This window comes from Eurytemora carolleeae, unplaced genomic scaffold (genome assembly GCF_000591075.1).
Source record: "Eurytemora carolleeae unplaced genomic scaffold, Eaff_2.0 scaffold1, whole genome shotgun sequence".
Taxonomy (NCBI): domain Eukaryota; kingdom Metazoa; phylum Arthropoda; class Copepoda; order Calanoida; family Temoridae; genus Eurytemora; species Eurytemora carolleeae.
The window spans coordinates 24,709-48,115 of NW_019396081.1; the positions used below are offsets into that span (position 1 = coordinate 24,709).

The 23,407-nt window shown below is 31.8% G+C and overlaps 1 protein-coding gene across 6 annotated transcripts in view; it reads left to right on the top strand.

Annotated features, from left to right (window-relative positions):
- Window positions 1-6,111: 6,111 nt before the first annotated feature.
- LOC111716844 (protein msta) overlaps window positions 6,112-23,407 on the top strand; it is a 36,290-nt gene continuing 18,994 nt past the window's right edge. For 5 of the 6 annotated variants that reach the window (XM_023492368.1, XM_023492354.1, XM_023492362.1 and 2 more), the window contains exons 1-10: window positions 6,113-6,271; window positions 10,197-10,329; window positions 12,976-13,078; window positions 13,519-13,565; window positions 13,670-13,724; window positions 15,160-15,234; window positions 15,648-15,707; window positions 17,341-17,419; window positions 20,310-20,373; window positions 22,789-22,896. In XM_023492368.1, coding sequence (XP_023348136.1) covers window positions 6,142-6,271; window positions 10,197-10,329; window positions 12,976-13,078; window positions 13,519-13,565; window positions 13,670-13,724; window positions 15,160-15,234; window positions 15,648-15,707; window positions 17,341-17,419; window positions 20,310-20,373; window positions 22,789-22,896 — 854 coding nt within the window. In that variant the 5' untranslated portion in view covers window positions 6,113-6,141. Of the gene's footprint in view, window positions 6,272-10,196; window positions 10,330-12,975; window positions 13,079-13,518; window positions 13,566-13,669; window positions 13,725-15,159; window positions 15,235-15,647; window positions 15,708-17,340; window positions 17,420-20,309; window positions 20,374-22,788; window positions 22,897-23,407 lie in introns of all 6 variants that reach the window. The other variant, XM_023492375.1, reaches the window with a different exon arrangement.

Sequence of the window (23,407 nt, forward strand, 5' to 3'; positions counted from 1 at the left end):
GAGAATAAAAATCATGCTCTCTAAAAATTTTTGATAAAATAAATGATTTTCTTATTTGTACATAAATAGTGAGATTTGACTGGTACTAAAATCCCTTATACACCTAAATAAAATAATTATTTATTATATCATATCAATTTTTTTTTTATCAAATAATTTGCTTTTATTAAGTAATTGGTTATAAAGCCCCAAGAAAAAAATTTCAGTATTCTTCTTATGCGTTTTATAGTGCTTGTTGTTTGTGACCATTTTATAAAAAATATATAAACTATTAAACCTTTAACATAAAATACATTTTGATAATTGAAAATTTATTCATTTTGAATTATTGTAGATTTATAATATTAAACACATTTATGAAAAAGCCTAGAAGATAATTATATAATAATTATAATATTATAATTATATTATAATAATTATAATAATCTATAGTAAACAGCTTATCCTTTTTCTTACAAAGCGTCCCACCACGTCATATTGGTTTATACCCAAAATACTAATAACATATGAAATCTTGCATTGTCTGTATGCAAATTTTTAAATTAATCTTAGAAAATGCAATGTTTTATAATGATAATTTCTGTTTAGTCCCTTAAATACCAATTTAGAGCTAATCATGATCAAGATTATGTGGCACCTGGACACTTCAGTTTCAGTAGAAGAAAATATTTCCATTTAGTGTATAGCGCTGCAATAAGGATTTATCTCTAATTGGATAATGAGATAGGTAGAAAGATAGATGTTACCGCCATACTATTTCTATTGGTTTAGAATAGACACCAAACACATGACTGAACCCTGATTGGATCAGGCGCTAATGGACTCGGCATACAGGAGTGTGTAGCCTACATTCATCGCATAAAACACACTGGGTCCATTATATACCAGGATTAATAGACGGGCTGGCACGAGTACATGTGTATTGTGTGTGTGTACGATTATGATAGACCGGACACGTTTACAAAAGTGTTTAAAAATAAAGCAAATTCAGCGGGAAAAAAATCAAAAAATAAACTATTTTTAATAAGTTTAACCAAGAATCAAAATGTTGTTGCAGTACTGACTCTTCTAGGAGAAATAGGTCAAAATTAGGTTAAAACACTTGCGCTTTGCATTTCCATTTAATTTTAACTTTTGTCTGTTTATACTGTCTGTTAACAATCATAAAATAATCTTATAACTTCAGAGAAAGGTTCGAGTATAGAATGATGATAGGCAATGTGTCCTTATTACAAAGACGACGGATTACATCCCTTGTATATCTAGCTATATATGTAGAAAATGCCCTACTCCATAACAGTTTCCTGTACAAGATCTATCTAGGTACAACTCAGATTCTCTTGACTATCAATGGGAACCACACGGCTACAATCCCGTGAGCTATCAACGCCACTTCCACTGGTCGCGATCTTGTTAGCTATCGCTATCAATCGAAAGCTTATAACTATCAATGCAAAATCAATGGACACAATCCTCAACCTGTTTATCAAAACAGGGAACCACAGGGATACAATTTTGTGATCTATCAAGGCCACTTTAACCAGTGGGTGCGATCTCATTAGCTATTGATATCAATCAGAAGCTCGCAACTATCAATGGGAAATAAAAGGGCACGCATATCCTCACCCTGTTTATCAAAACAGCGAACGATTACTCTCTCGCAGTAAACAGTACGGAGTTTCTATATCAAGGAATGTATTTGAGGTTAATGTGTTACAAGTTAAAGTTAATAGACTTAATTACAATTCCTAGGTCGTTATCTATATCACATGATTAAGAAAATAATATTACGTATTTATAGCACAGTTTAATTTACATATTTATATGATTAGCGGGGATAGATATAACATAGTTAAGCTATTTCCACACAGCGTAGTTTAAGTTGAATGTACGAATTTAAAGGATTAACATTGATGAGATATAAACGAGTTAATCTGATCCCAAATGCATGTTTTAATAATATTACGTAGCTCAGGTTTAATATATCTAGGTATGTTCAGGTTAACAAAATATGGGGATTGCTGGAATTGTTACAGTCCTCTTATATATTTGCTACATATATATACATATATATAAATACTTTTTTGTCAGTCTGTTTGTATCCAATAAACGTCAAAACAGGTAAACCAGATTAGTACCAAATTTTTTGTTGGACATCAAATGACCCACAAAGGGTTTATGGATGGCCGGAATTTAAAAAAAATGCCTTTTCGATTTTCTTAAACTTAGAAAATTCGTTAAAAAATCGGGAATTTTTTTTAAAAAGCCTCGTTGATTAAGAACGCCCGTTTTTACCATTTTTTTGACAAAGTTTCCATTTAAGAATGTTGCAACTGACCTTATTTATTGCCTTCAACATTCCGAATGCATTTTTCCAATCAATTAAAGACTATATACATTTTTTAACTGCAAATTTGTAAACAGGTAGATAAATGCATTTTCCTTAATTTTTTAGAAGGTTTCGGGTAGGAAGGGGGGGGGGGAATTTGTTCATATATACTGCTTTGCTTAAAAAACCGCAAAGAAATTGAGTCTTTTACCATAAACTCAAATTTTTCATGAAATTTTTTTGCAACCTCTTGTTACAAACCTTTTATATTTCAAACTTAGATAATTTGATTCAAAATAATTCATAGTTTAAAATATCAGAGTTTGGGGCAAAGAATTAATTCTTTTTTTTCTTTCTTCTTTCAATTCTCCTGGTGTGTCTGGTGTATTCCCAATTTTTCTTTACTTTTTATTGCAAAGATAGGTAAAAAGAGACATTTTTCCAATCTGCATTTAATGTTTGTTGGAAGTTGATAAAACAGTTTTCTAGGACTTCATTATTTGTACTCAAACCATACCATTCTTCATTTGGACTTTTTAATATTTTGAAAAATGAATTAAAGGGACAGACTGGCTATGTAAGGTAGTTAAACTGAGTATGCAGTGTTGAGGACAAATTCTTTAGGATTCATTTGTGACATATTAAACGTTTCCACGATGTATAATTACTAAGTTTAAGGGCATATAGTCGAAGTTCAAAATTACGAATTTGGGTGGGTACATTTTCAGAATCGTTTTTTTATTAATAATTAAATAACGACGACAAAAAATAAAGTAAAAATTACACAGTAAACTAATTAGATGTTTAGGAACATATTTCTCAAAAGAAATTTGTCAATAAATCAATGTTAGAATCAATTATTTCGTTTTCATCATTATATTGAATTTATTATTTTCTATGAATTTATTCGCAGATTTCTACAAATTCTTGAAATGTCGTCTTTTTAATAAAAATTCCGAAAATCTGCAGAAAATATTTGCGAATAATCAGAGTTTATAGAAACTAATAATTGAATAAAATTAATTATTTTCGATGAAAAGATAAATTTTTATTTGCTCAACCTGTTCCTAAACACCTAATTAGTTTAATATATAATTTTGTTTACATTTTTTGTCGTCGCTATTTAATAATAAAAAAACAATTCTGAAAACGTATCCACCCAAAAGTACTATTTTGAACGCCGACTTTGCGCTCAAACTCAGGATTTACAGATCTTTAAAAAGTTTTATATGTCTCAAATGAATTCTAAAGAATTTGTCCACAACACTGCAGCATACTCAGTTCAACTATTTTACATATCCGGTCGTTCCCTTTAAGGCTAAAACTGCACTTTTTTTTTACATTTTTCGAATCTGAATTCAGTATGAAATATTTAAGAAAATGATATATTTAATAAAATTTGTTAAAAATCTATTTTGCCTTTATTTGTATTGTTGAAGACGATTATTATCAAAGACTATTTAAACATTTCCATCACCAAAAACTTACGTTTTTTAACGTAATTTGCCGTTAGAAACGCATAACTTTACAATCTTTTAGATAAACTTTATCTTAAAACAGATTGCAATGTGATTGGTTCAAAAAAAATTTGGCCTTGGCCCTTGCTCACGTTACTGGCCTAAAATTATGCTTTAGACTATTACAAAACTTTACTTAAAGACATCTAACAGCTTTAGTTTGAAAATATATGGTATTTTTCATACAAATGAGATGCGTAACAAAATCACAATTTTAGCTTTATTTTAGCCGGAGAGCATCCTATCCTATAACTGATCATAACAAATTTAGAAGTTTATAACCATGTCGTTATTTTCCCACCATTTTTATCACCAACTATTATCAATTTATTTGATAACTAGAGTTTTAATGTTGATTGTTTAAATTTAAAACCAATACTGCAGCCAATGATTTCATTTAAAAATGTGCAGAGATAAATTCCTAATGCCCATATCTTCTACTATGCTACCGTCTTATGCTATTATTATTCATTTTTATAGTTTACGCGGACGCGGTATAACTCCGCCATGTTTTTTGCTTAACACAAGGATTAACAAATTACTTGTTCTTTAGTCTTCGTCTAGTTTAATTGTTGTTTAAGATATTATCAAATCTGATCTCTACAGTATCTTGTATTGTTTTTATTCTAAAGGCTTTTTATCAAATGTTCACGTACCACCAATCATGTCTTCGGGTTTTCACGAAACAAAGATGAAGAGAATATTGTTTTTTCATTCAAGAGAGATATGATAGATGCAAAAGTATAATTGCATCCTTTGATGTAAATATATAGTAAAAATTTGTTGAAAGAAATGATAAATAACTTTATAAATGATCTTGTATTAATTAACTGTAGCTCTATGGGTGTTGTGAACTCGTTTATAGGTTTAATTAAGATATTAGATTATTCTATGCGTGTAAAATGATTAACATTAGATCTCTGTGAATTTTAATGTAATTGAGCTGGATCGCTGTGTGACCTGTAGTAAAGCTTTTATGTTTCTCTAATTGGAGATAGACAGATACAGTAAAATAGATAGATAGATAGATAGAAGTGACAGGAAGAAAGGTCAACTCAGTGAACGAATAGAGTTAGATAGATGGACAGACAGAATGATAGATAGATAGAAATAAATATAGATAGATAGATAGATAGATAGATAGATAGATAGATAGATAGATAGATAGATAGATAGATAGATAGATAGATAGATAGATAGATAGATAGATTAGATAGATAGATAGATAGATAGATAGATAGATAGATAGATAGATAGATAGATAGATAGATAGATAGATAGATAGATAGATAGATAGATTCTCAGCTGGGTAGATTTCTCAAGCTTTCTAAAGATATTAGTATTGAGTTGACCCCGTGTTTAGAGAGATCTCTTTTCAGTACATATATGTACTCCTCTTTTACATATAATATTTGTTTGTATTTTTTATTTACATAGTATGTAAACTGTAGGGTACAGGCTGAACAATTAATTTACAGTAATGAGAAATAACTGTCACCCAAACCTTCAGATTTAGTCATTTCCGGTTCTTCTTTACATTTCAATAGTTTTTCATCATGTCTAGTAGTATGGTTGGGAAAACATTTTTTGTACACTGAATTTTTCTAATCTGAATGTCATTAAGTAACCTTGATGTGATGCAGGGTGTCCCACGAAACATGAAAGTTGGTGAATAGTTTTAAATGTCTTCTTCCATATACTGTATTAGATATTAAACACTTTTTGCAGTTTATTTCGTTTTGAAAGTATTTAGCTCAAATATAATTTAATTTGTAATCAATTTTACTATAATATGGCTCAGGACTGGCATATAATTTATCTTTTTATTATTCTCTTTGGTATCAAACAACTTAACAAATTAATGACGAAGACATTTTAAACTATTCATCAACTGTAATGTTTCGTGGGACTGTTTAAAACTCATAGTTTGAAACATCGAAGGTCTACGACCCAGGCTTGTGAAAAAGGTATATGAACATTAAAAATTATAGTTTGAGGCAAATGTTCAGTTCTTAGGAAGCAAAGGAACTAAGTCCTTGCCACAATCTCAAATTTTCATTTCCGCATATCTATGCAACCTGATTATGTAAACCTTATATATTCTAAACTATTCGGAGAAACAGAATTCATAGTTTGAAATATCAAAGGTCTACAGCATCTTGCGGAAAAGATATAAGGATCAAGAAAATCAGAGTTTGTTGCAAGAACTCAGTTCCTTTGAGAAAACGACACAATTGGAAACATTTCTTCATGCAAAACATTGTTTAACATGCATAGATTTATTTTAGAAGCAGAATGGGTTCGTATAGTTACTGTGCTAGTAGTAAGCAGCTAGTATCTTGGTACAGTGGTTCTACTAACCTGGAGCTGGATGCAAACCTAGAACCTACTGCAGCTGATCATGGAGATGTTCTTTATAATATAGGTAGACTTCGGTTCAAGGTTGTATATAAGGTTAGACACTCTAGATGCGCTCCAATGTAGGTAAATGTCGTCTTTATTGCAAAGAAACAGTCTAAATCCTCATATGACGCCACTGCTTATAATTTTAAAGAACATGTTAACATGTTAATAAGTTTTAAGCAAAAAAATGCAATTTTAATTCAAGTTTTCAATTTTAAGTTCTTTTATAAATTGTGAGCCGCAAGATGGATTATTCTTTGCGCAGTGACGTCATTTAAAGATTTAGAGTGGCCATTGCTATAAAGGTCGTCTTTACCTACGTTATTATACAACCTTGCTCCAGTTACACTAATCACTGTAAAAGTTAGTCATCAAATGAAAGCCTCGACTTTAAATTGTTAAACACCTTGGCCTTTGGTTTACCTTACAAACTTACGAATACCTTTCTGTAGCCCTAGGCATACAGTTGAAAAATTCACTGCGCTTGTTCTTAGCTTAAGTTTCAAAGAAATTATTGGTAAAATACTGCTCGATTTTTGCATTTTTGCGATTTTTGGTTTGAAGTATCACACTGATCCAGACTACCGAATGAAAAATTGTATTTTTAAAAAGTTTGACTTTGAAGTGGAACAACGACTCGGAACTTGATTTTATCTCACTACCTCACAAATACTTTTTTTGAAACGTAAAGCACTTGTGTTAACCATTAATTTTAAAACCTCTATAAAATGTCATCTTCAACTTGAATCTCCTGTCGGAGACAGCCAAACCAAATTTTCAGCCCGCAATTCCCTTGTCCTCCTCCGACGGAGCTTAAAATATTTTCGTTGTTGTGAAATCATTAAAGTTAAGCAAAATATTTTCATAAGAAGCATTAGTGAATTTCGTTAAATATTCAACTGTAATTTTTCAGAAGTTAAAAAACGTATTTCAATACTGATCAACAAATAAGTCACCCCCGACCATCCTTAAATAATTCGTAAGATTTTTTCTACTATTAACATTCATTATAACATTGTACAAGTAAACATGACCTATAATTTATGTTATTTTTTAGGAAATAAAGATTTTGTTATCAAATTTCTGAGACGGGGTTACTCTGTTGTGTGTGTATTTGTGCGGCCTATCGGGAAAGAATTGTCTGGGGATAATAAACATCCCCCACCAGAATCCTAACCGGCCTATTATCCTGATTTGTCTAGCGTGTTGCTGTTTTCCGTCAACAACTTGTTTTTAGATTTAGTTACGAGAAATTTGTCAAAATTCTCATAAAATTTTGCTTGAGAGCTTGCAACTTTTGAATCACTCTGGTAAAGGGCCGATCTCTCAGCAATTGAAACAATTGTTCAATAAGCGTTCAGACTGTAGATTAAGGGGCGCAACCTGGAGGGGGGGGGGGCGACCTTCCCTTGTACCCCCTGGAGAAAGGGAAAAATTTAAATTCTATGCTTTCATTTTAAAAGACACCCTGAAGTTGCGCTACAGTATATATATAGCTAACAGGCTGAAATAGAAGGAATATCGTACACGGGTTAAATGATCCTATTCTAGTGAGATTAATGTAACTCAACGCATTTAGAGATATAAATTAGTTTTAAGTGAATGCCATACAGAATTCACAAATAGCAACTGACAATTTGACAGAAATCTATTTTCTTTCTCGGTGAGCTGTATATTCATCGAATTTAGTATATAATGCTAGATAGAAAGTTTCTTTAGACCAAATTTTGAAATCTTCGCTAATCTCCATTTTTTTTAAATTCTTCTGTTCTAAAACTTTTACTCTGAATTTTGAATTTTTTAATCAATTATTTAGTTTCTCACAAATCCTGATAATTTGTTTTGTTCACAAGAGAACCTTGAGAAAACGAATCCTGAATTCTTTGCTAGAAGGGTCATAAAAGGGGAGGGAGGAATAAATGGAGAAAAGAAAGAAAAAAACCCAAGAAAAATGCGATTTTAAATTAAATTAACTTATTTGCAAGCAGACTAGTAATTTTAAAACAGAACTCAAACTCTAATTCTTTAATCCTTATATCGTTGAACCTGATGCCGTATAGCTCAGATATTTCAAACTGTAAATTATCTAACTGTAATTTGTAATTGCGTTTGAATTATTAAAGGTTTGCACCATGTATGTTGAAAAGACATAGACCTTATACGTTTAAAATTATTCAGAATAAACCGATAAAGAAATATTAATTCTAATTTTCTAATCCTCATAAACGTAACTTTATGTTGAACTCTTATATTTTTTATCTACTATAATAAAGAATGCTATTATTGAGAAGAACAAAAATGTTAATTTGCTGCTCTACAAGGTCACAAAGTCGTACCAGTGAAGTTCTGTAAACTGAAGTTTGAGCATATAGTCCTTATATATTTTAATCTTAAGTTAAATTCTGATAGATCTAATTGCAAACGTTTGAAATATTAAAGGTATACGCACCATCAGGTTGCAAAGACAGAGGCATTATAAAATTTTACTTTGAAATAAGTTTCTCAGTTACTTTAGAGTAATTTGGCTCAATAAGCCCGGAATTAAAGTTAAAAGAAAATCAATTTCGTTTAAGTTAATTTTAACTCAATGTTTTTTCTTTTACATTTACTGTTCAGTTTCGTTCCTAAATATATTTGAGAGATGAGATGAAAACTTTTAAATTAAGGATATCGAGATCAATGCTTAATCTCATCTTTTTATTCGGCTAAATAAATCAACAATCAGGAGGGCGTAATTGGAGAAACCCGAACCACCCTCGACTAAGCTTTCGGTGCGTTCTGTACACTGCTGTACACACTGAAGATATAGTAACGTAAAGTGGAGAGTGCAACAGTCAATCAGAAACCTGGAAATTTTGAAATTTTGGCGCGCAATTTATGAGAGTGCTCTCATTGGTCGTAACAAAGTAGTAATATTCAAAAGGAGAGAAGAAAATACCAATTAAGCAGAAATTAAAAGTGTCCACAGTGGATATTCAGATTAAGTGATTGGGATTAAGAGTATCTAATTCTAAGGTTCCAACTGTGATCTGAAAACTTTAGAATGGTGGATATCGAGATCAATGCTTGATCTCCTCTTTTTCTTAATCTCCAGATTTAATAATGCTTTTCTCCTCTTGTTATTAATCTTAAGATTAATTATCCGATCGCGAATAATATTCCATTTAAAAGTTTCCAGCTCTGATCATTTAATTTGTTCGACTAGGTCTGCTTCAGTTAGCCGAGAATTTGTTAGAATTTTAAAATCTTTAAAATAAAAATAAAGTTTTAAACTTGGAAATAACATAGTGTTGGCCTTGAAATCTATAACTCAGAGGCTTTTTGCCAAGGAAGTTTGTACTTTTTAACTCGAAATATTTACAATTAGACATCTAAATCAACTTAAAAAAAAGTCAAACATTTTACACTTATTGTTTCCTTATTGTTGCTTTCCAATGAAGCTAGATAGATATGTTTAAATTTTTAAAAGAGCTTATGTTATTTGTTATCAATTATCATCAATTATTAAAACATTTATTAAAAACTTAATTGCTGCCTGAAAACATAGGGAGAAAATCTTTATCGATCAAAAATCAATTGAAAATGTTTTTAACAAATGAAACAATGAAGGAAAATCTAAGATGGTAGGACGGTTTATGGTCCCCGGGAGAAATATATATAAAATATTAACTATATTCGAATGCGTCGAAAAAAAATCGATGATTATAGGTTGTAATATCTGATTGATTTGTTTGGAATAAAATTGATTTTTTTACGATCCGAGTCGAATATTGCAACTTTCTGAATTTGTATGGACGCTGCGTTCTTCGGTATGAGTCTTTTCTAACAATTTTCTCCTTCTAGACGCAACAGACAGAAATAATATTAATAGCAATCAACATTGAATATTTTTCGACGTAAGCCTTTAATTTTTAGCGAACACTCCCTTTAACAATTTAGAAATTTAGGAAAATCTGAGACGGTGGGACGGTTTATGGTCGCTGCCCGGGATATATCCCCTGGAGAGGTCATCTTCACGGACCAGCCTGCGGTCATCGGACCGGACAATAGTGCACTACCTATGTGCCTAGTTTGTTGGAGGTAAGCGTCATTTTCGCAAGTTGCGAAATTCGCCGATTTTGGTACTAAGACAAGTGCAAATAATATGCATTACGTAAAAAAGTGTGCAGATTGCGCCCTAAAGGCTTTGGAATTCCAGTTGAAAATCGAGTTGAAATCAGTTAGATAAGTGGGGTTTACTGCATGAAGTAAACTCACAATAAGACTGTGATAAATCGAGTTGAAATCAGTTAGATAAGTAACTTTCCATTTTTGTGGATATTGCGGTAAGTTTTTAGTTTGAGTCAAGTAGCTGGAGTGCAAGGATAAAAAATAAATTGAAAAATCTTCTAACGAAAGTAAAACTTATATTTGGAAAACTTTAATGATAATAAAAAGTGCAAAGAAAAGGAAAAACCATTTTTTTAAGGGACGTAGGCATAATTTAAAGGGACTGTAGGCATAATTTAAAGGGACTGTATGGAAATATCCGATTCACAACGGTACCCTTAAAAGCTTTAAGTATGAAATAGATATAGATATAGATATTTTTATAATTTGAAAACTGATTACTTACAATGTAGTGTCTCTACAAAAGTGACTTGCGCATTTTTAATCCAGGAAAACTTAAAGGAATTATCAAAATTAATCACTTTTAAACCTGGAAACACGGCAATTTCTGACACATTATTAATTAGATAAGTCACATGCAATTATGCTAACAGTCCCTTTCAACAAATGAAACAAAAATATTAACTTTTCTCAAACTTTCTTCGGAATTTTAACTTGAAAAAGCTAAATTCTTCTTTCAATTCATAAGCTTTAAAATCAAAATTTTTTGTGAAGTATGTTGCAACATAAAGTTCCGTTCCTGCAGCCCCCGTATTCTTTCTTGAACCTAGTAACCTTTAAATGTTACTGTCTGTTCCCATATAAAGCTAAAGGCTAAACTGCGGGAGAAAAACAAAAATAATAACATTTATGTTTTCTGTGTTTTATAAGATATTGAAGAGGGAATCTTCATAAACATTTTAATTTAGGTTTTAAGGGTTCTTAAATATGTTTAACGAGATGATCATTTTCTCATTTTCAGAAAAAAGTTATAAACGTAGGGTGTAATTGAAAAATGTATTATTTTAAGTGTAAATACCAGAGAATAAAAACGTCGTATAATAAAATGTTGGAAATCAATTAAAACTCCATTTTTTAGAATATCTTAATACGCAATATCAGATTAAAATGTGGCAAAAATGTACGTGAGAAAATATTTGACGGATTTCTGATCAATTTCGAAACATTTTTTGCTGGTCTAAGCAAAATTAAAAAAAGATATTTCAAATCATGAAATCTTACTTTAATGCAAATCCCCAAGTAAATGAACTGAGTTTTCTATGCAACCTGATGGTGTAAACCTTTGATCATTTAAACTAAGATTATTTAATCTAACAGTATTTATAGTTTGAAATATCTAAGGTCTACGACATTGGGTTGCAAAGATATAGTAATAAGAAAATCAGAGTTTGTGACAAAGACTTAATTTCCTTTACTTTTAATAAATGCAATGTAAAAAAATTAAGTCTCTTTGCGTGCTTTCAAATAACCCTTAAAAATAGATTTAGGACATTTATTATTTCTTATTCTGTATCAAAATGTCAAAATAAAGTTTCAATCCATTGTTTGCATATACTGCAGCCACGTTTGAATTATAGGAATTTTGTACGATACATTGTACAAAAAGGGTGTCCCAATAAACATGAAAGTCTAGAGACGACTTAAAATTAGTCTTTGATCGTAGAAATAATTCGTCAACCTTTGCTAATCTGACTCTCAAAACAATAATCATAAAATAATAAATACCGAATTATATATTTGCTAATTGATAACTGGATTGCAATTCATTAAATAAAGTAAAATAGCCTATATGGCCAATCTATATATAAATTTGGCTTATCTGTCTGTTTGTCTGTTTGTTTGTATCCAATAAACGTCAAAACGGCTAAACCGATCGGGCCCAAATTTTTTGTGGGACATAACGTGACCACAGGGAAGGTTTATGAATGATAAAAATTTAAAAAAAACGTGTTTAAAAGGTTTTTAATTTTGTAAAAAATTTAAATTCTTGAAAATCCGCGATTTTTTTTAAAAAATCCACTAAATTTTTTTCTTCTTTGTTTTAAAATGTAAACAAAAGAACATGTTCACAATTTAAATAGAAGATGGGCGCGAAGCGCCCTAAAAGCCTAGAAAGAAGAGCGCGAAGCGCCTTGAATTTCTAGTATCATTATATTTTGTTTTATACACAAAGAGGGGAAACCAAATGATGTAAAGCATAGGTCGTGCTAATCTTTTTTTAACACTTTGTAATAAGATCACTATAGTTTCAGTAGAAGTAAATATTTCCATTTACTAATAGCACCGATTGAAGGATTCATAACTCTAATTGGATAGATAGAACTCTAATGGGATAGATAGAAAAATAGATGTTACAGCCATACTATTTCTATTGGTTCTGAATATACAACAAACATATGACTGAACCCTGATTGGATCAGGCACTAATGGACTCGGCATACAGGAGTGAAGATAGGTATCAAAGATCAAAGGCGATCTTTGAGTCTTCCCTCTACTATCATGTTTATTGGGAAATCTACCGAAATCACATATATACAGATTAATCACTGTGTGCAGGAAAATAATGAGCTACTACACATGTCCGGGTTGTGGCTGGCCACTGTGCGGTGAGAAGTGTCGGGACACAAAATCTCATCAACGGGAGTGCTCATTCTTCCAGGTAGTAACTAATCAAGAACAGTGCTCATTCTTCCAGGTAGTAACTAATCTCCAACAGTTCTCATTCTTCCAGGTAGTAACTAATAAATAACAGTGTTCATTCTTCCAGGTAGAAACTAATCAACAACAGTGCTCATTCTTCAAGGTAATAAACAATCAACAACAGTGCTCATTCTTCCGGGTAGATACTAATCAACAACAGTGCTCATTCTTCTAGCTAGATACTAATCAACAACAATTCTCATTCTTCCAGGTAGAAACTAATTAACAACAGTGCTCATTCTTCCAGGTAATAAACAATCGACGACAGTGCTCATTCTTCCAGGTAGGAACTAATTAATGGCCTAGCGTACATTCATCCAGCATGATATAAGAAAAAACTACAACAATTATCACTCAGAGCGAATAAAAAAATTACTATTTAAAAATTTTAATTTTTAGGAGCGTGGAAAAAAGGTTGAAATTAGTGGATTTGGAAAGCCTAACAGGTAACTAAGATGAACGAATCAAAAACAACGAAAAATGAAAATTTTAAATTTTAAAAAACTTTTTTTTTGACATTTAAAAAAGTATCAATTAATATTTTTTTAAGAATATACGATGCTGTGCTGCCCCTTCGTATTCTTCTCCTCAAACTGTCAGATCCGGTGAGATTTTAAAAATAATAATCAAAATATGTTTGTAGAGTAATATATTATCAACAGTGCTGTAATACGTAACATGATTGCCTTAATCATGTGCTATAGATAATGACGTAGGAATTGTAATTACGTCTATTAACTTTAGCTTGTAACATATAAACTGAAAATACACTAGTTGATATAGTAACTCCGTACTGTTTACTGCGAGAAAGGAATCATTCCCTGTTCTAACGAACAGGTTGAGGATCGTCCCCTCTTAATTTGGAATCGATAATCACGAGCTCGTTTAAACACACGGGCTGAGATCATACCTTGGTATTTTGTAAAGATCAATTAAGAGCTTGCTCGATAGCCATGCTTGTGTCCCTGTGTGATATTTAGAGCTTAACTAAAAGCTTGTTTAATAGCTACGCTTGTGTCCCTGCTGTGTGACATTTAAAGCTTGATAAATAGTTTGTTTGATAGCTACGCGTGTGTCTCTGTGTGACATTTAGAGCTCGATTAATAGCTTGTTGGATAGCTACGCTTGTGTCCCTGTGTGGCATTTAGAGCTTGATTATTAGCTAGTGTCTGTATTAACACCGATAGCTAACGAGATCGCGCCCAGTGGTAGTGGCGTTGATAGTTCACGGGATTGTGACCGTTTGGATCGTGTCCCGGTTAACTTTGATAGCGGATGGGTTGTACCTGGATAGATATATTCAGAGGACGTTATGGAGTAGGTGTTTACTACAAGGTATCGACTAACCTGTTTGTTAATGGGTCCCTTATTAATGTATCCCCCTGTACAGAGGGTGTATCTATGTATAATGTTTTCCCCTGTATAGAGGGTGTATCTATGTATAATGTATCCCCCTGTATAGAGGGTGTATCTATGTATAATGTATCCCCCTGTATAGAGGGTGTATCTATGTTTAATATATCCCCCTGTACAAAGGTTGTATCTATGTTTAATATATCCCCCTGTACAGAGGGTGTATCTATGTTTAATGTATCCCCCTGTATAGAGGGTGTATCTATGTTTAATGTATCCCCCTGTATAGAGGGTTTATCTATGTTTAATATATCCCCCTGTATAAAGGGTGTATCTATGTTTAATATATCCCCCTGTACAGAGGGTGTTTCTATGTTTAATGTATCCCCCTGTATAGAGAGTGTATCTATGTTTAATGTATCCCCCTGTACAGAGGGTGTATCTATGTTTAATGTATCCCCCTGTATAGAGGGTGTATCTATTTTTAATGTATCCCCCTGTATAGAGGGTGTATCTATGTTTAATGTATCCCCCTGTATAGAGGGTGTATCTCTATGTTTAATGTATCCCCCTGTACAGAGGGTGTATCTATGTTTAATGTATCCCCCTGTACAGAGGGTGTATCTATGTTTAATGTATCCCCCTGTAAAGAGGGTGTATCTATGTTTAATGTATCCCCCTGTACAGAGGGTATATCGGCTAGTCTGTTTATTAATGGATCATCACGAAGACCAATCAAATTCTCAAAAGAAACGATTCCAGGTAAAAATATTAATATTTAGACATGATCATTTTAATTTTATTATTGGATTTTATGTTATCATTATTATTTATGAAAACTTTCATTTTTGTTATTGTGTAGACGATGTAGGATTTTGATGGACTCTTCTATCTTTAAACTTTAACGAACGATATCAGATTTTGATGGGGTTCACCCTGCACTATTCTAAACTTTATTATAGACGATATCAGACTTTGATGGGGTTCACTCTGTACTATTCTAAACTTTATTATAGACGATATCAGACTTTGATGGGGTTCACTCTGTACTATTCTAAACTTTATTATAGACGATATCAGACTTTGATGGGGTTCACTCTGTACTATTCTAAACTTTATTTTAGACAATATCAGACTTTGATGGGGTTCACCCTGCACTATTCTTAAATGTTTAGGTGATATCAGACCTGATCAGAAATTCCTGGGGGTTTAACAGAGATTTTTCTAACTCCGAGGAAACCGTCTTTAAAAAACGGATTTTAAGTCTACAAAATAATGAATTTTAAGTCTACAAAATAATGAATTTTAAGTCTACAAAATAATGAATTTTAAGTCTACAAAATAATGAAATTTAAGTCTACAAAATAATGAATTTTAAGTCTACAAAAAAAGGAAGTATTCATCTTATTTCAAGTGACCATCCATATATAAAGAGATATAACTTCACTAATGCCCTTTAAAATATATTTAAAAGTACAAGTGATTCCATACAGTATAGAATAAAATGTGAGAAAAGGATTAATATAACTTTTAGTATTGAGTACACATAGATTCATCCTGCTTATAAACAGACTCATCAATTATAAAGACAGGGTCGACTTTGAAGTGTCGCAACGCCTTTGGTTTAGATTTTACTGCTCATACTCACTTATGCCTTAATCCAGTCCTTTGTACATTTTAGCACTACTTGAAGTTAGCTTTTCAAGTTGTAAGAAGTAATTGGCAAAATTCTCATTTTGGCTTGAGAGCGTGAGACCTTTAAATCACAGTGAGTATGACTTAAAGAGACTGTATTCAATTTAAACCCTGCATAAAAAGATGGAATTGTCCAATTTGCACTTTTCTGCACTTAAACACTTTTCATCCTAAAAAAACGACAGCATGGATCAGATAAAGGTTTTAAGGGTGGTCACTTGACATTTCGCTTACAGTTCCTTTAATGTGGTGCAAACTGCAAAGTTTTATATAAAATATAAGTTATAATTATAAAATATTCCACTCATACATTTCTACCAAAACTTATTTCAATTAATAATTTAAGACTAGACAACCTATTTCATACAACTTAGTGGGTATTTTAGCAAAAAAACAAAAAAAAATTGCACGGGAAAATTTTTATCCGAAAACCTTTAAAAGAGAAGAAGAAATTGGTCGATTTTGTCATAGTGCGGAGCATATTAATATATATTTATTAAAATTTAGATTTCTCAAATTTATTCTTGGACATTTTTGTAACCAGTGTCCGAATTTAATGAATCTTAAGCCGCGTCTTAAATCCACCAAAAACCGGTTTTAATTGACCGCTGGCTTAAATCTTGAAAAAATTAATACAAATTTAAGTGGAACCAACCATATTTGAGCCGCGTCTTGAATTTAAAAGGCGGCTCAAATTCTTTAAATTCGACCTCAAAGCGGTTACAAAGAGAAAATCTTAAAATCCAATGAAATCACTACCTTGGACTGATTTTGTAAATAAACAAAAGTTTCAATCAGTGTTAGAATTTAATGAATTTGAGCCGCGTCTATAATCCGCCAAAAATCGGTTTAAATTGAGCGCCGGCTTAAATCTTAAAACAATGAATACGATTTTAAGTAAAACCAATAAGCCGCGGCTCAAATTCTTTAAATTCGGCCTTAGGATGATCCAAGAAGAAGTGAATAAGGGGAGCAACTAAAATCATTCCAAAAAGCTTGAAACATGCTTTCGTTCGTTCTTGAAGGAATATTTCACGCACCTTAACGTTGGTTTATTTCATACAAAATGAACATTTTTTCTCTCAAAACCCTTCCAAAAATAGAAAAATCCTTAAAAATGCGAATACAACTGAAACGTGCAAAAATTGAACGCGTTAAAGACTGATTAATCAGGTTAAGCACGTTCTTGGAATACTGTCGGTCAACTCCTTTGTAGTTCACGACGGAGCAGAGGACGGGATGGATCTCATTGGTAAAAACATGACTTTATATTTAAATCATTTTCATGTTTTAATAGTTAAGTTATCAATGTTATATAGAAAAGGGTTAGGGTTAAAAGTCTTAATATCCTTTTAAAATGACTCAAAATGAGCTCCGGTGCATAGTTTCAAATCTTAGAAGGGTTTTTTTAAAGTAATTTTTGGTCGCTAGATTTAACTAAGTTATTAATGTCAATATATAAACATTATAACTGTGTACAGGACCAGGAGTAAAATATAAATGTCAATATATAAACATTATAACTGTGTACAGGACCAGGAGTAAAATATTAATGTCAATATATAAACATTATAACTGTGTACAGGGCCAGGAGTAAAATAATAATGTCAATATATAAACATTATAACTGTTTATAGGACCAGGAGTAAAATATATAAACATTGTAACTGTGTACAGGACCAGGAGTAAAATATATAAACATTATAACTGTGTACAGGACCAGGAGTAAAATAAATAAACATTATAACTGTGTACAGGACCATGAGTAAAATATATAAACATTATAACTGTGTACAGGGCCAGGAGTAAAATATTAATGTCAATATATAAACATTATAACTGTGTACAGGGCCAGGAGTAAAATATATAAACATTATAACTGTGTACAGGGTCAGGAGTAAAATATTAATGTCAATATATAAACATTATAACTGTGTACAGGACCAGGAGTAAAATATAAATGTCAATATATAAACATTTTAACTGTGTACAGGACCAGGAGTAAAATATATAAACATTATAACTGTGTTCAGGGCCAAGAGTAAAATAAAAGTTTTGATTAGTGTCACAATCATTATTTTTCTTTGTCTAAATCACTTTTTGGTTTATATCTTGTAGATATAATCTTTATTTTTGTATTTTTGTGTTTAGGATTGAATAGTATCTGTGTTAACCCTATTCTCGTTTACCCAAAATAGAAGGGGGGGGGGGTTGTGATACAAATGAATAACATTTGATACGTTTTTGGAAATTCCTTGGGCCATTCTTTAGTAATCTGCCACAAAATCGCAAATTTGCAAAAATGAAGCTATTTATTGCGAAATCTAGTTATTTAGCAAAAAATGTGCAAAAACACAAATTGCGCAAAATGCGACAAATCATACATTTTTAAAAAGCCTTTTATCCAGCAACTTTAAATCTGAATTTTTAAAAAAAACCTAGATAGGTATTTAAGAAAACTGAAAACGTGCAAATTCCCTATAAAGGCACCTAGCTGTGCAAAAATAATTTGCAAGGTTTCTTTGCAAAAGTTGTGCAATATGCTTGCTTTTCTTGTATGCTTTCCAAGGAGCTATATATTGTTAAAATCCAATGACGGAAAACGAAGGTCCAAATATAGATTTAGTCTGGTATAGGTATGTAGGTAAAATAAGGCATTTAGGACGTATAACTAAGGACTCAGGAAGTAGGTATAAAAGCCCAGCTTTCAGTTTTGAATAGGGGACATGCATTAGTTAGAAAAGCCGGAAATTTGGGGCTGATCCTTGCTCAAATACTTTTCGAGTTCTCGCAAAAAAACGATGGGGGTGGGGTCATAACCCTCCTGAGTCGGATGGGTTAAGGATTATACCCATTTACCTGTATATGTACTTTATGTACTTTATGTTCGGGATTATATCCATACATCTGAATTTTTATGTACTCTATGTTTAGGATTGTATCCATGTATCAGTACTATATATTTATATACTCTATGTTTAGGATTATATCCATACAACTGTATATTTATATCAAAGATAATATGTATATATAGATATGCAGGCAGGTAGAAACCTCCTTCCTAAATTGCCTGTAGCAGACAACTAATTTTTGAACCTCTGAGAGAAGGTGCAAGGAGAGACATCTATAGCAAATTGATTACTTTCTATCTTCCTTTCTCCACTTGCTGCCATCTGTAGGAAATACGCATTTGTGTTATATAAACATACAGTACGCGTATTGCATCCTGTAAAGTTCAAGTGTTCCTATCTGGACCTGTTTGACCAATAAAATTCAATTTCAAGGTAACACAAACATACAGTACGCGTTTTGTTTATGTTATCAGATCAGTTGTAATTTGTCCTAGACTCGATGTACTTTTATAGTCATAATTTTTATTTAAACTGCGTTAATTTACGTATGCCATTCAGTACAACTTGCACATTTAAACTTTGTCTACTCAAATTCCTACCTCAGTTTTATTTGCATTGATTAATTTGTTTCATTAAGTACAATATGCAGTATACATTGTTGATACTATAGTACGCATTTAGTGTTATCACGCATAAACGAAGTGATAAATTAGCAACAATCCAGAGGATAAAATGCCATGCATACGACAGAGATGGTGCTGTTTGCACCTTTTCTCAAGACCTCAAAATTTATACCTGCCTGCATATCTATATATATATTATCTTTGATTTATATACTCTATGTGTAGGATTATATCCAAGCAACTTTATATTTATATATATATACTCTATGTGTAGGATTATATCCATGCAACTGTATATTTATATACTCTATATGTAGGATTATATCCAAGCAACTGTATATTTATATATATATACTCTATGTGTAGGATTATATCCAAGCAACTTTATATTTATATACTCTATGTGTAGGATTATATCCAAGCAACTGTATATTTATATACTCTATATTTAGGATTATATCCATGCAACTGTATATTTATAAACTCTATGTTTAGGATTATATCCAAGCAACTGTATATTTATATACTCTATATTTAGGATTATATCCAAGCAACTGTATATTTATATACTCTATGTTTAGGATTATATCCATGCAACTGTATATTTATATACTCTATGTTTAGGATTATATCCATGTAACTGTATATTTATATACTCTATGTTTAGGATTATATCCATGGACTAGTTTGATGTCTCACGCTTGTATTCCAAACGTTAAAATTATTACCAGGCAAGTAAATTTAATATTTTTTGCAAAAAGTTTTTTTAAGAATATAATGTATTTTGTACATTAGCTGTGCAGTGTGAACATTTGAACTGGTCAATATTTCCATTAGAATCTATATGAATCTTTTATTACCAACTAGAAATTAAGACCTCCCACACTTACATGAACGAGATTATATAAATTTTACGAACTGTCTGTTTAAACCGCACATTTGTTCTGTCTCCTACTGATTGGGGTTTTTAAAGTTGTAACTTGTTTCTATAAGCCTTCTTGTAGCATATTCTGTTGTAATGTCATGTCCAGTATGATCCTTATTATCTATGTTAGTAATATATCTTATCTATTTCAATGTTGACCCTGACTGTCCATTACGGTCAGTTTTGATTTTAACTGTATATAAAATAAAGGAGTTGAATACGAATTGTTGATTAACACGAACGTATACAGAGCCTTGAGTTTTGGCTAGAGATAGAGTCAATTAGATTCTAACTCGACTTTGAGTGTAGTTATCGTTGAGTTATCTCGGGGCTAGATTTCTTACATTCTTACTATTTCAGAGAGTTTTCTGGTTATCACTAGCTGTGTAAATATGTAACATCACATTTTCCGAATTGATTTTGTTTGATTTAATAACGATAATAAAATTCCTCAAATGATAATTTTGTAAACACAACGATTTTGCGCTCCTTTCCTGTAAATAATTTGAACTTTAAACTGTTGCTCTGAAAGTCGTCCATTTTAAATCATTTTCAAATTTTGGCAGATTTTTCTTTTCGAATTGGCGCAGAATTTTTTTTTCCGATTTTGATTTTCCATAAACCCTCCTTGGGATCATGTGAGGTCCCACACAAAATCTGTGCCGGATCGGTTCAGCCGTTTTGACGTATTGTATATAAACTGACAGACAAACGAAAAAAACTAACAAACAGACACCCAGACAAGCAAAGTATATATATGTATCGTCTCATGTAAAATCTTCGATTTATTATTTAAATATTTAAATTGAGTGGAGGATAGAAGAACAATGAGTTAACATTTTTGTAAAATACCTTATGATATATCATTACAGCACACATTTCTTAAAGAAGCAGGATGAAGAAATGACAGGGTTAGCGTTGATTATTTTATCATGTTTTGAGTATACTGCACTATACCTTAGTGTACTGTAGTATACTGCACTATACCTTAGTGAACTGTAGTATACTGCACTATACCTTAGTGAAATGTAGTGTACTGCACTATACCTTAGTGAACTGTAGTGTACTGCACTATAACTTTGTGAACTTTATTACTGTATGAAAAGATTGCAACTCTTCTAATCTAAACTACTATGAATCTGTCTCATACTAAATCTATCTTTGATAAAACTTGAATAATAAGTACCTTTAAAAACACGTGTATTTTAGTATAGTTGGTTGTAGAATACAGACTCATGCATTAATGGGTTGAGAACCCTTTTATACCCAGTGCGCTTCAGTCAGGCCGCCTATCGGTAAAAAAGGGTTCTCCCCAAACTTGAATAAACAAAAAGTATAGTTTAAAAAATCACAAGAAAAAAAAGATATATACATATACTGTGGTAGTTCCATGTTGTTGCAGCATGTATTGTACTTTACTTATACTGCACTATACCTTATTACTGTATCGTTCTGTATTGTACCGTACTGTACTGTATTGTACTGTACTGTACTGTACTGTACTGTTCTGTACTGTACTGCACTGTACTGTACTGTACTGCACTGTACTGTACTGTACTGTACTGTACTGTACTGTACTGTACTGCACTGTACTGTACTGTACTGTACTGTACTGTACTGTACTGTACTGTACTGTAGTGTACTGTACTTTACTATCTGTAATGTACTTCATTGTACTATGCTCTTCTGTTCTGTTATGTTCTATGTTCTGTAGTGTACTGTACTTTACTAATGGTAATGTACTGCCCTGTACTATGCTATTCTTTTCTGTTATGTTCTATGTTCTGTAGTGTACTGTACTTTACTAATGGTAATGTACTGCCCTGTACTATACTATTCTATTCTGTTCTGTTCTATGTTTTGCAGTGTACTGTCTGCTGTTCATGCACTTATCTGTTTTACAGATACTCATTTTTTTTATGCATTTATCACGGTGGACTAAGCCAGTGGGATCGGTCAAATAGGCCTAGGATTAGGCCCCTGTCGTTTGCTAGTCTGGGTAGGGCGACGTACTGTACAGAATATGGTCAAGAATCGGCTACCATAGTATCGGGTCAGTACACGCTGTTATCTGGCAGGCCGGTACAAACTGGGCAGGTCCTGTTCGAATTCAAATTTACTACGGCCCAGAGTGTTATAGTTTAAATTCAATAAATGGAAAGAAATTGGCAATATTTCTAAAATTGTTATTATTCACCAATAAAGAATAACAATATTTTAGGGATGATTTCTCGTATGTTTGTGAGGCGACTGTACCTATAGCTGCAGGATCGGAGATTGTAACCTCATATCATCATTATTACTTCCATCTCTTTGGTACAATGTACAGGTATAAACTATAAAGTAGAACACAAAAAGAAAGGGTGTAAGAATAATCAGAGTTAGTGATCTTTAAATGTTTTTTTTTCAGACAAATTTATGAAAATAGCGTAAGTGCAAAAACATAAAGGAAGATTTTCTGAGATTATTGATTTGTTGATTCAAATATTTTAGAAATGTATACTTACAGATTTAATAATTTAATGATTTTTTGCTAACCGTTTCGGCAGATTTTGTTTACGTAAACTATGGATTAGAGTTTGCGTAAGCTTTAGATTAGGGTTTTCGTAAACTATAGATTAGAGTTTGCGTAAACTATAGATTAGAGTTTGCATAAACTAAAGATTAGAGTTTGCGTACACTATAGATTAGAGTTTGCATAAACTATAGATTAGAGTTTGCGTACACTATAGATTAGAGTTTGCGTAAACTATAATTTAGAGTTTGCGTTTACTATAGAGAAGAGTTTGCGTAAACTATAGATTAGACTTTGCATAAACTATAGAGAAGAGTTTGCGTAA